Here is a 13432-nt window from a genome sequence, read left to right as displayed (position 1 = left end):
TATATCATTATAAAAAAATGAATAAAAGATGGGAGATTTATTCTTATAGTAATGTCTTTTAGTAATTATATGCTAAAAATATATATATATATATTTTTTGTTATTATGTTAAAAAAATTTGAATTATTATAGCTCTGTTGAGTACAAAAAAGTTCAACGCAGCTTGAGGGAATACTTTGTACCTTCAAAGACTGCATGGGGGCTTATGATTATGTATAAAAAATATAAACATTTTTTGTACATAACTAATTTTAAGAATGACCTACAAACATGGCCAAACAAGAGTCAAGTTCCTCTTAAAGGTATTGGGTAAAAGGATGGAACCCAAAAGAACACCTTGAGGAGTTGAATTTCTCTTTGGTGGGAACTAAATTGGTGGAAGTGGATTGGTTAGATTTAGAGTGTAAAGAGTGTCATCTAGTTGAAAGAAAATCAAACTAGATGTCCCTTCACTAATGTCACATGTCATAAGCTTTAGTTTAACTTGTTAAAATCAACTTCTTCCATTGAGCAGTTGAAAAGACTTGAAGTGACGAGAATACCTAAAAATATTTGGGATAAACCAAATATTAGACTATAACCATTGGACAATAGATTTTCTTTTCAAAATGATTTCACACTATAAAAAGACCTCAAGCCACCTCTTTAAAGCACCTTGACCTTTACCTTTTTTCTAAAAAGGAAGAAGCTCAAAAACCCATCTTTTTCTCTCCCTAAAATTCCTCTCTTTGTTCTTCATTTTATTCATCACCTTCATGAGTAAAAGCTAGCATTCGGGTGTTCCACCAGAATACTCGACGACCATTAACCAACCCCTGTCCACTTTAAACAAAACTCATTCATCCTCTTGTGACATTAATGGAGGTCTCAACACTTGTTCTCCACCACTATTCCTCATTATTAGTTCTTGTATTGCTTATTTGTCATTAATAGAAGTGTTTTCCTCACAAGTATACTTACCCTGAATCTCTCATCTTAACCATTATTTTTCACTTAATCTATTTTTCACGAAACTCACCCGAATCATTATGCATTCTAATTTATTAGGATTGTAAATTATGCCTTTTAAGATAGAAAAGATTCGATATAGTTTCATATCAAAAGATGTATATATATGTGTTTATGACTAATAGAAAAACAGGTTGAATCAACTTATTTTTTACATGGTATCAGAGCATACTCTAATACCGACAAACACAAAAAGAACCTAGGCTGCATAACCATGGCAGCAGAACTAGAAAAGAACTCTGTAAATGTAGCAGAGGCTTCAAAAAAAGGAACTAAGAAAACTTACTCGCCATATGACTTCAATGCGAATGACAACCCATAAAATGTAATCACGCAAGTGCAGCTGCGTGGAGGAAAATTGTGAGGAATGGGCCTGTGAAAATATCACTTCGGACTTGGAGAAAATGGTGATTTATCGATGAAACTCTCACGGAACCAGAACAAGGATCTTGAGGATTGGTGGACAATCAAATCCATGATTGTATCATAGATCTTGAACACGATCGAACCAAGCCTACGGTAAATCTTTGCGTATGTTGAGAACGCGTGGATACTGTGGGAAGATATCAAAGAGCGATTTTCCGCTGTGAACGGACCACGAATACAACAACTTAAGTCAGATTTGACGGGATGCAAATAGGAAGGAATGCTCATGACGGCGTATTATGGGAAATTGAAAGTACTGTGGGATGAATTAGCATAGTACGAGAAAATTTCCAAAGGCACGTGTGGTGGATGTAAGTGCGGGATTGGATCTCAACTTGAGAAGCGAAAGGAAGAAGAGAGGGTCTACCAATTTTTGATGGGCCTAGATGATGCGAGTTACGGAACAGTGCGGTCAAATATGTTGGCAACAGATCATTTGCCATCGCTGAATCATGTGTACGCAATGCTAGTCCAAAAGGAGAGAGCAAAGACGATGGTTAAGGCATCAAAAGAGAGAGGGTTAGTGGTGGGACTCGCGATACAGACAGGGAACAGGACGAAAGGACGAGGAGATCCTAGCAAAAAATCAACAATATGCTCTAACTGTGACAAAAGTAGGCATGATGTTAAAGGATGCTTTCAGATTGTAGGGTATGCAGAATGGTGGGGTGATCAACCAATGAATAAAGGAAGAGACGGTGGCAAAGGCTACGAACAACAAGACACGCGCACTCGAAAAATTCCAGCACGTACACATGTGACACACACTGATAGAAGTGGTAGCCATGCTATCAACACAGAAGACACGAGACGTGAGATGTCAGGATTGACTAATAAGCAATGAAAAGTATTGGTAGATATGATCAACAAGCAAAAATCAAATGACTCTGAAAAAAATGACTAGTAAGAGAGTTTTTTATTTATGGATCATTGATAGTGGAGCTTCCAACTACATGACGGGAACCCTGAAAAATTTGTGTGACAAGAGGTGTCCAATAAGTTTACCGGATGGAGAGCAGGTGATAGCGTGCAAGCAAGGAACAATGATACTTGAAGGAGGACTTGAATTGAAAAATATTCTCTATGTATCTCAATTAAAATGCAACTTACTCTCAGTTTCTCAATTAACAAATGAAGAACACTGTCCAGTACAATTCACTGATAAATTTTGTGTCATATAGGACCGCACTTTGACGACGCTGATTAGAGCGGGTGAGCGAAAGGATGGGCTTTATTGGTATCGTGGGGTACACAAAATTCAAGCTTGTCATGCCAGAACAGAGAATCAACTAGCGCTTTGGCATAAGAGACTAGGGCATCCATCATTTAAAATTGTGCAAATACTCCGTAATATAAGTGAGAAATATACAAGCAATGAAATTTGTGAAAAATTCAAACAAACAAGAGATAAGTTTTCTTCAAGTGATTATCAAGCTTCCAATATTTTTTATTTAATCCATTGTGACTTGTAGGGACCCTATAGAACTCCCTCCTTGTGTGATGCTTCATATTTCTTAACTATTGTGGATGATTGTTCATGAACGGTTTGGATATATTTGTTGAAAGAAAAGGCTGAGGTATCAATCACATTGAAAATTTTTTTCTCTTTCGTTGAACGCCAATATAACAAGTATGTTAAAATGGTTTGATCTGATAATGGAACAGAATTCATGTGTTTAAAACAATACTTCCTACAACAAGGTATTGTTCACCAATCGTCACGTATTAATACACCGCAACAAAATGAACGAGTGGAGCGCAAACATCGACATATTCTCAATGTTGCTAGATCATTATGTTTTCAAGGCAATCTTCCTATTCATTTTTGGGGATAATATGTCTTAACTGTTGGCTATTTAATTAATCGTATGCCATCCTTAATACTGAAGGGCAGGACTCCGTATGAGGTTTTCCATGGAACAATTCCAAGTTATGAGCACTTGCGGATTTTTTACTCTTTGTGTTATGTTCAAAATCAGAATAGGCGATGGGACAAATTTTCCAGCCGTAGCCGAAAATGTGTGTTTGTCGGGTATCCTTTTGGACAAAAAGGATAGAAACTATTTGACTTGGAAAAAGAAATTTTTTTTGTCTCTTATGACGTCCATTTTGTTGAAGATACGTTCCCTTTTAAAGTGGATCAAGCTTTGGAACCAAGGATTGAAAATATTGGATCTCCTGTGACAAAAACAATTGTTGAAGAAGACACACATAATGGGTCAAGTTCAGCACCCATACTTGGGCCCAGTACTCCACACTTAAATGACTGTGCTGGAAATTTCCTCAATGAAGCATCTATTGACAAACAAGGAGGACATGAGCTTAATGAAGAGATTGAAGAGTACATCGCTGACAATGCATCGGAATCAAGTGTAGCAGAAACAATGCCGACTTCCGATTTACCACTGGTCATGATGGACGTTCTACTTGGTTGGGGTCACCGCATATCAGGTTGTGCAATTTTGTCTTTGCTGCCACGATACCAATAAGCCCTACCGACTAACCTCCTTCTCCATCAAAATCTTCAGGTGTGTCCTATCCTATACAAAATTTTGTGAATTATAATTCTTTTTTCAAACAACACCGCAGTTTTCTTGCCTCTCTCTCTCCAGACAGAACAGGGGCCTCTATTTTTCTCTCGAGCAGTTAGAGATGAGCATTGGCATGAAGCGATGTTCTAAGAAATTCGTGCACTTCAACTCAATGACATTTGGAAGCTCACAACCCTCCCCCAGAAAAGAAAGCACATGGATGTAAGTGGGTTTATAAAATTAAATATAATTCTGACGGGATAATAGAGAGGTTCAAAGCAAGACAGGTAATTTTGGAAAATAATCAAGTGAAAGGCTTGAATTACAATGAAATATTTTCTCCAATAGTAAAGATGGTAACAATTCGCACAACACTCGCAGTGATAGCAGCTTAGGATTAGAAACTCCACCAAATGGATGTCCACAATGCATTTCATCATGGAGAACTTGATAAGGATGTTTACATGAAGCTTCCCCCTAGTTTTCAAGTGCCTCAGCAAGGACCGTGTAAACTTTAGAAGTCTCTCTACGCACTGCGACAAGCTCCACATTGCTGGTTTGCAAAATTTTCATCTGCCCTCCTTCGATATAGTTTTAAGCAATTCCCAAAGGACCATTCCTTGTTTAGCCTTCGCCACAATAGCGTGCAATTGGTAGTTTTAGTATATGTTGATGACCTTGTAATTGTAGGAAATAATGGTGCCAGATTTTCAACTGGAATTTTTCTTTGCCAAAGAAAATATGCTTTGGACATAATCACCGAAACAGAATTTCTAGGTGCTAATCGATTGGGGTCAGCTACAGGTTCTCTTTTATCCGATCCTAGCATATACCGTCGGCTTGTTGGAAGATTGATTTATTTGTGTTTTACTCGGCCTGATCTAGCCTACCGTGTTCACATGTTATTCCAGTTCATGCAAAATCCACGCATCGAACATTGGCAAACCGCTTTACGTGTTGTACGCTATTTAAAGGGACACCCTAGGCAAGGAATTCTTCTCCCACGAGAGAATGATTTGCAGCTCTATGGATGGTGTGACTCCGATTGTGCTAGTTATCCACTCACTCGCAAGGACTGTCATCTTGTTCGGGATGAGATCATGCACCAACGCCTTCTTCCATCTTATGTTCCCACTCACACTCAGTAGTTGGCCGACCTTTTTACTAAAGCTCTTGGTGCCAAAAAGTTTTTAAGTTGGGCATTGAAGACTTGCATGTTCCACCTTGAGGGGGGTATTAATAGAAATATTATATCAATAATATTTCTATAACTAAGTATAGATATAGTACTTAAGGAGTACTTTTGTGTATATTTATTACTAGGATAGGAGATTATGCATTCTAATTTATTAGGATCGTAAATTATGCCTTTTAAGATAGAAAAGATTCGATATAGTTTCATATCAAAAGATATATATATGTGTGTGTGTGTGTGTTTATGACTAATGAAAAAATAGGTTGAAATAATATATACTCAGTGAAATCAATTGTATAAAAGAGTATCATTTTTACAATGACAAGTGAGGAAGAGAGTTTCCTAGTGGTAGTGCATTGCTCTGGAAAAATTTATAGAAGCAAGAGATACGGTGTGAAGTTCACTAACAGAGAACCCTTGAGTATATTTATCAGTTCATCGAATACGTTGTTAGATCTAAAGAACAGCATATTGCAGAAGCTTGGGGTATTTGGGAGCAAGTGGGTGAAGAAGTTATTTTATAAGATCCTTATCACAATTGTGTCAACCGGTGTGAAGTATGATACGTTTGTGATAGCGTCCGATGAAGATCTTCGGGTTCTGTTTCATTGTTGTAGGAGTTTTTCAAAGGTCAGAATACACGAGCTGTATGCGAAGTTGGAGGTCGGTGTCAACAGTTTTGAGGCATCAGCTCCGAATCCTCAGTTGACTGCCATGGGCGGTGCTTCTAGTTCGATGGCTGCGGTTGCATCAGCTCGTTTGGCTGTTGCATCTCCTTCCTTTGCGGCTGATTTAGACCGTACGAATGCAATTGGTTCTGTAACATTTGAGAACCGTTCTGTCCGGCAGCAGACAGTTGAGGTGGCTAGTGGTCCTGGCCTTATTCCTGATGTTGTAGGGTTGGGAGAACCTGATCGATTTGAAAATGCAATGTGGGAGGATGATTCAGACCAGGAGCTTGTTGATATAATTGGGTACAATGATGATGATACAGGTGTCAATCCACATACACAGCATGACCCATCAAGTTCCGGCACACATCAGTACCCTCCGCACTTTTCAACTCTAAACTTAGAGGCTATGGGCAACAGCCGAACGAAGATGCTGCCGTTGGGGGTTCTTTTACAAAATTTCAAATTGGGCAATCATTCCAGAATACAGAAGAAGCTATTTTGAGTGTGAAGGATTATAGCATCCGTCGAGGTGTTGAGTACAGGATCTTAGAGTCAAATCATCTGAAATATCATGAGAAATGCAAGGAGTTCGACAAAAGATGCACTTGGTTGATTTGCATCTCGCTTCATGCACGAAAGGGCACTTGGGAGGCCAGAAGGTATAATGGTCCGCACACTTGCTTGGCTACCTCAATTTCGAGCGACCACCGGCAGTTTGATTACGACGTTATCTGTGCGAGGATTTATCCATTTGTTAGAGCGGATGCTGCGGTTACAATAAAGGTGTTGCAGGAGCAAATTATGGGTTCAAGCCTAGTTACAGGAAGGTTTGGATGACAAAATAGAAGGCAATAGCACATATATATGGAGATTGGGAAGACTCGTAGGCCAAGTTGCCATGTTGGATGTTTGGAGTCCAGTCCACCATGGCCGGCACGGTTGCAGTGTTGAAGACTTATCCGGTTAGAGTTGGGGATCAGGTCGATAAATCTACAGTCTACTTTTATCGTCTTTTTTAGACATTTTTACCTTGCATCGAGACCTTTCAACATTGCAAGCCCATCGTGAACATCATAATGTAAGCACGCGCGTATATACGCACTGTCTCCTCACTTGCATATGATGGGAGCACCCGAAATCTCTCATGGAACCATGTGAAGTGAACCATTATCTGCTTGACTTTATTCTGTTGCGGTAGCTCGCCGAATAATTCCTGAAACCACTCCCATGCTGGTCTTCCATTGTCCATGAACTGCTCAAAGTCAATGAGGCACCCACTAACGGCCTCTCCATCAATGGACAAATCCAGCTGATACGCCACATCTTGTAGAGTAATGGTGCATTCTTCAAACAACATGTGGAAGGTGTGCGTGCGTCTCAGGATGTCGCCTCTCAATGAATGCGCTAAGCAGATGCTCATCAACCCAGAACTAATGACTGTTCAGTCTAGCCAAGTGATACAAATCCGCAGTTTCCAAGTACGACCTGATCCGTTCATGTAGAGGCATATTTTGTTGTCTTCTAACACTACAAATACACCTAGTCGGCTGCAACGTGTGGAAGAAAAAATTATTTCGACACTAGTCAAATTTTAAAAATATACGGTTCATTAACGAAAAAATTAATTTGACACATATCAAATTTTAAAAAGATACGGTTCATTAACGAAAAAATTAATTTGATACTAATCAAAATTTAACGTACAAATCACTACACTATAAATTATTTACGAATTACACAAAGCACACATAACATTCTAACAAATAAATTAACAAAAAAAATTAACTCCTTACTAATGAAATTTTAACATATAAAAAACTAACCCCTTGGTTGATGTTTCCAGCCACGTGAGCAACGCCGTTCAATCGATACATGCGATCTTGGTTTTCCATCATGACCCCAATACGCTAGAGTCTCGATGTCTCCGGACTCTCTCCCAAATGCTCTCACCTCCAACAACTCTTACACCCAATAATATAATCCGTCATTTGATCTCGCGGATTATGTATATATATAGCTCTTCATAAATTGTGGAAGGGGTACCACGGTTTGTGCTCACATTTTTTTTTATAAATCGTGAAAGAGATACAACATTTTATACACACAAATTTCTTTTTGTAAACCGCGAAAGAAGCATCACGATTTGTGCACACATTTTTTTTTCATAAATTGTGGACGGAGTATCATAATTTACATGTTTTTGTAAAAAATGAAAAGAGTTTCACCATTCACATATAATAAAAAATAGGACAACTAAGTAATTAATTTTTAATTGTTACATTTAAGTAAATATTTAGTCCATTTATTTTATTTAGGTGAATTGCCCTCTAAATTAGCACTTTCATGTCATTAATATACAATTAGGAATATCCAAATTTCCAGTCCAAAGTCAACGCACAACTATTTTTCCTTTTCTTTTACTAAGAATGTCCTGAAAATTCTAAAAGAAAATAGAAATATCATATTGATATCTTAAAAAAAAAAAAAAAGAAATAACAAATAAAAGAAAATAAAGAAAATGGAGCAAGTGGAATAGTAGATGAGAGCATATTCTAAGCACATCACATAAATTGAAGAAGGCAAGTTATGTTTGTTGAGCTGAGAAAGCAAAGCAATTAAGTAAAGCAAAGACAATCAGTTATCACTTAACAGCATTTAACAATTTCAGAAGAAACTGACCCTCTCTGCAATTTGCATATCTGCCCCTGCTCAGTTTTCGTTCTTGACTTCTGAGTTTGACTGCACCCACCGCGTTCATGATCTTCTGAACGGAAGAGGAAAAGAAGAATCCAGAACTGACTCAACCAAATTGTAAAAATAATAACAAAAAAGTAAAGAAAAAACCGATGGATGAAGCGTCAGGGTTTGGTGCTACGACGTCGTCTTCAATGTTTAGGAATTTCCCTCTCATATCGGCATTCGTTGCTTTCGCCTTAGCTCAATCCATCAAGTTTTTCACTACCTGGTTCGTTTTCCATTTCTCTCTCTCTCTCTCTCCGATTTCAACGAATCTAATGCTAAGTTTGGATCCGAATAAGCTTAGAAAAACAATTGACAATAACTTGAATTTTGTTTTTAAGAAGAGAAAAAGAAAGTGTTTGTACTTAATCTCAGTGAATTTACATGGCTATTGAAGGATATTTCATTAATTGAATTTTGTTGAAAAGTGAAAAATGTTGCTATTAGGTTTTAATTTGGCTAGTGTGATAAGTTAATGTTGATTATGAAGTTTTTTGTATGTGAATGTTGAGTTTGATCTTTTTTGAGGTGGAATTTGGTGTATTATGTTTGTTTAGTTCAGCCTAAGAGTGTTAATGTTTGGTAGATAACCAGGTACAAAGAGAGGAGATGGGATCCCAAGCAACTAGTTGGATCTGGGGGAATGCCGTCGTCTCATTCGGCTACTGTGACGGCTCTTGCAGCCGCCGTTGGGTTCCAGGATGGCTTTGGAGGACCACTTTTCGCTACAGCGTTGGTTTTAGCTTGCATTGTATGATTCTCTCTCTTTCTCTTTAACTTAGTGACTGTTACCAACTCAAATGTAAATGGGAGGCTAAAACCAATTCTGGAGTAATGATATGCCATGCTAACAAAGATGCCTAACACTCTAATAAGGAAATTTGGCTCTTTGATCTCTCACCTTTGAAGGTCCAAATTTCCTTATTAAGGTGTTAGCCATATTGTTAGACATATTTGTTAGCATGATATGTCAATTTTCTGATTTTTTGCAAACAAATCATTCCGTTAAACTTGTATTTAACACACTCGATTTAATGAGCCAAAAGAGAAGCAATATACAACGAAGTAGGAGCAGCATCTAACCTGGATCTCAAGCAAACAGAAAGAAAAAAGTTTCGTTTTTTTTTTTCCTTTATACTTATTCAGTAAACTTGATAGGGTGAGATGGGAAATAAATAAGCCTCTTTCTTATAAATATCATAAATCAACACATCCACATCTTAGTTTCTTTATATCTGCGGGAACCTGTAATATATGTTAAGCCTAATTCTGATGTGAATATTACTGGCAGGTAATGTATGATGCTACTGGCGTAAGAATGCAAGCTGGGCGCCAAGCAGAGGTTTGATTGCTTCTGCTACTAGTTTCATCGACTTTTTGTCATTTTATTAATTGCGCATTATGCTCTGACGTATTTAGTGCAACACATCTTTTGTGTTTTTTTTTTGGGCTGCATCCAAACGGATTTCACTAAGTTTGAATACTGGAATTTTCCAGGTTTTGAACCAAATTGTTTATGAACTTCCTGCCGAACATCCTCTGGCTGAAAGCAGACCTCTTCGTGAACTTCTTGGGCATACACCCCCGCAGGTTAACCACGTTGCACTTGATTGCTTACTGTAGTTCATTGATGGATCTAAATTTAGTTAAGAGAATACAGTGCATTGTTTTCTTGTTTAAAATGCGTGAGGAATGAAATTATTCTTTGGCAAAATATAATCAAGATTTGTTTGTTTAGGTTTGATGCTTGAGCAAATTTTGACGAAGTTATTTATCCTTTTAACATCAAAGCTCAACTATATTATCATGTTAGTACACTTTCTTTAAAATGATAAAGATTGGGACTTCCCCTGGGTATGTGCATTGTTTCAGCTGGATCGTACCATATTCTGGTCATGTAGTGGCAGTAGTACTAAGTGCATTTGTCTAAATATTTTGGGATCATTCGTTTTTATTTTTTTATTTTTTTGGTGTGGGGGTGGGGGAAGGAACCTTAATTGGAGGGCTGTATATTAAGTTATTATAACCCGTATGCACTAATTTCATTGGTTTCTAATACGATAGTTACTAAAATATTAACATTATAAGACCGCCCCTTGTAATATATTATGGTTTTGCTGAGTGAACGCTGTGGAGTTGGTTTCTATCAATAATTCCCATCTCTTTATTATTTATGGGAATGATTTTTTGCATTAAAAAAAATTCATGATATATAATCAGTAATAGATGTTTACTCGGTTGCTTGAAAAATAAAATAAAATTCCAGCTAGTACTTTATAATCACCTTGGGATTTCAAAGGACAAGTGAATCTTCAAATATCTTTAATTAAATTCTGTAGAAGAGCTGAGGTTTTATATTGATATTGGTTTTGTCTGTTTCTCTTATTGGTTCATAATGCAGGTTGTCGCTGGTGGAATACTGGGACTTGTAACAGCGGTTATGGGTCGTCTAATAACAATGGCTTGGTAGTGAAAAATTGAGGATCCCTTTATCAGTTTGTCGGGATCCCTAAATAGAAGCAATTTTAGTCCATACTTTATTATAGAAATGAAAAAAAAAATCATCTGTCTTGTTCAGTCAAAAAGAATCTGATATTGTAGTGATAAAAAATTGAATTGTACTGATCGCACTATTTGATATTTCTCGTGTTCCTTTTTCTCTCTCACTTTACAATCTGTTCATCATAATACATTGTTCATTACTAAGGATATATCAAAAAGCGACAGACATACAAAAAAAATGGAGGGTGTCTATCTTATGGAATCATTTATTTGTGGGTGCTTGCTTCTTAGCATGTTTGGTTTCATCAATTATATCATAGATTTATTTATTTTAGTACTGGTTGTCATCTACTGTCATCCTTACTATATGTAATTCCAGTGATGTTGGAAAAGCTTCTCCATTCATCTTCTTATGAGGACCTATAAAATTAGAGAAAATAAATACCCAAATTCGTGTTCTTATGTGTGTGTTAAAACTATGAGTGTAACAAATGCTGCAACCACCTTAGGATTCATGCAATTCATACTCACTAAGTTTGACAAGTCAGCCAAAAAGTGGATCTAGGGCCTCAAACCCAAAGAACACCCAAAAATGACTAACCATGTTTATTAGAACTGCTTTGGTTGAATGACAATATATAGTACCTCTTAATACATTACATTCGTGTTTTGAACCTTCAACCTTGAGTCCTTGACAATGATTAAGGGTGTGTTTGGGGTTCACGTTGGAGAAGAGAGAAGTCCGTTTGAGTGTCTTGAACGTCCCATTTTTATGTTTGAGAAAGTTGATTATCGTTGGAGGAATTAAGTGAAAAATTTATTCCTTTTCTATCAATCCTACCTTCCATTCTCTTCTATAAAAAGGATGCAAGTAACCATAATTTTCACACTAGTTCTTCGTTCATTTGCTGTGTATGTTCTTTGTTCTAAATTTTTTTTTTCTATCAAAATTTTTCAGATCTGTTTCAATCACTGCCAAAATAAAAAATTTAATTTTTTTATTATTTTTAGTACTCTCTTCCATATTTTGATTTTTATATTGTTTATTGTATTTTTTTAGTATTTTGATGTTATTTTTTTAGTGTTCTATTATATTTTTATGGTACTTTTTTATTCATATGACAACTATTGTTGATATAAATTCTTATTTTTATTAATTTTTATGATATTTTTATTATTTTTTGTTAAAATCAATTCTATATAAACTCTCGTTTACAAACTGTAATCCAAACACACACTAAGTAGTGGATAGAATAGAACTATTAAATGTGTGTGTAAGTGCATAGTGTGTATGAATTTGTGACGTTTGGGATTAGAGTTGTCCAATCCATCTAAACAAAAAAATAAACTGCACATATCTTATTGGTGTCCGTATTTTGTATTTTGAGTTAAAATCAAACCCATCCAACAAAAAAGGTTAAAATCAGTCAGCAACTATATGAACAAAACTTTTATTTCGTATTTTGTTATACAAGTCTAGAGCATTTGCTGCCATTATTTTGCTTTACGTTTAGCACTATGGATTATGCTAATTAACATGCACTATGGATGCTTCATTGTATTTTGTTCCATTATTATCTTAATACACGAATACTATTAAGAGAAAGTTATCTTTCTCAATTACCCTCATTATTATGAAAATGAGAAAAGATATTCCTGAAATAATCAAGACAGTAATTTATTAGTTTACTCCCAATATAGCTGAAAAAACCCTCTGCATCTCCAATCTTGGATCTCCAGCAAGTTCAGAAGTTGTGCGCCAGGCAATATGTTCGTCAGGTCTAACTAAAATAGCTCCCCTGTTTGTCATTTTACACATATCCCACCAATTTGATCTTTTTGATCTCTTGATTTCATATACATCAGCATAATTCTTCCATGGTGATAATGCAGCCTTGCTTCCATTCTCAAGTTCTGCAACAGAATCAGTAGGCCATAAAACACACACTTTGAGAGACACTTGGAATTTCTCTGCAACCTTGAATGCTTCACGAGCAAGATGATAAGATTTCTCCAAAGGTGCTATGATGAGAACGAACTCAACTTTATCCCCAGAGACAAGATCAAGTGTAGATACAATCTCCTATAAAATCAACCAAAGAAGGAACAACTTGATATCATAAACCAATGATGAAATGAACTCCCACAGGGGGAAAAAAAATACTTACTTTTGATTAGGTAAAAAAATTAGTAACATTGTGATCAAAGTGTGACTGATTAGAAGGAACACAAAAGTCTATTTTTTTGGCTTTTATAATTATAACTGATATTAACAGTACTACATACCTCAGTCAGTCTGTTTAGTCTCACAAACATATGGGGAAGTCTTGATCCAGGAGACGCTGAAGGGACATAGT

At 36.5% G+C, this 13432-nt stretch overlaps 2 protein-coding genes across 2 annotated transcripts in view; one reads left to right on the top strand and one right to left on the bottom strand.

Annotated features, from left to right (window-relative positions):
• On the top strand, nucleotides 8377-11338 carry LOC107622894 (uncharacterized membrane protein YuiD). Its single transcript, XM_016324966.2, has 5 exons — nucleotides 8377-8799; nucleotides 9168-9324; nucleotides 9865-9915; nucleotides 10071-10163; nucleotides 10975-11338. Exons 1-5 carry the CDS (start codon nucleotides 8681-8683, stop codon nucleotides 11041-11043), a joined length of 489 nt encoding a protein of 162 aa, XP_016180452.1. The 5' UTR covers nucleotides 8377-8680; the 3' UTR covers nucleotides 11044-11338.
• The window catches only part of LOC107620173 (putative polyketide hydroxylase), a 6286-nt gene continuing 5352 nt past the window's right edge, over nucleotides 12499-13432 (bottom strand). The window contains exons 11-12 of the mRNA XM_016322379.2: nucleotides 13362-13430; nucleotides 12499-13158 (exon numbers count right to left, since the gene is read on the bottom strand). Of these exons, the coding sequence (XP_016177865.2) occupies nucleotides 12757-13158; nucleotides 13362-13430 (471 nt within the window). The 3' untranslated portion in view covers nucleotides 12499-12756. The remainder of the gene's footprint in view (nucleotides 13159-13361; nucleotides 13431-13432) is intronic.

The sequence above is a fragment of the Arachis ipaensis genome, chromosome B10 (assembly GCF_000816755.2).
Source record: "Arachis ipaensis cultivar K30076 chromosome B10, Araip1.1, whole genome shotgun sequence".
NCBI lineage: Eukaryota > Viridiplantae > Streptophyta > Magnoliopsida > Fabales > Fabaceae > Arachis > Arachis ipaensis.
This window is presented reverse-complemented; position numbering and strand designations above follow the sequence as displayed.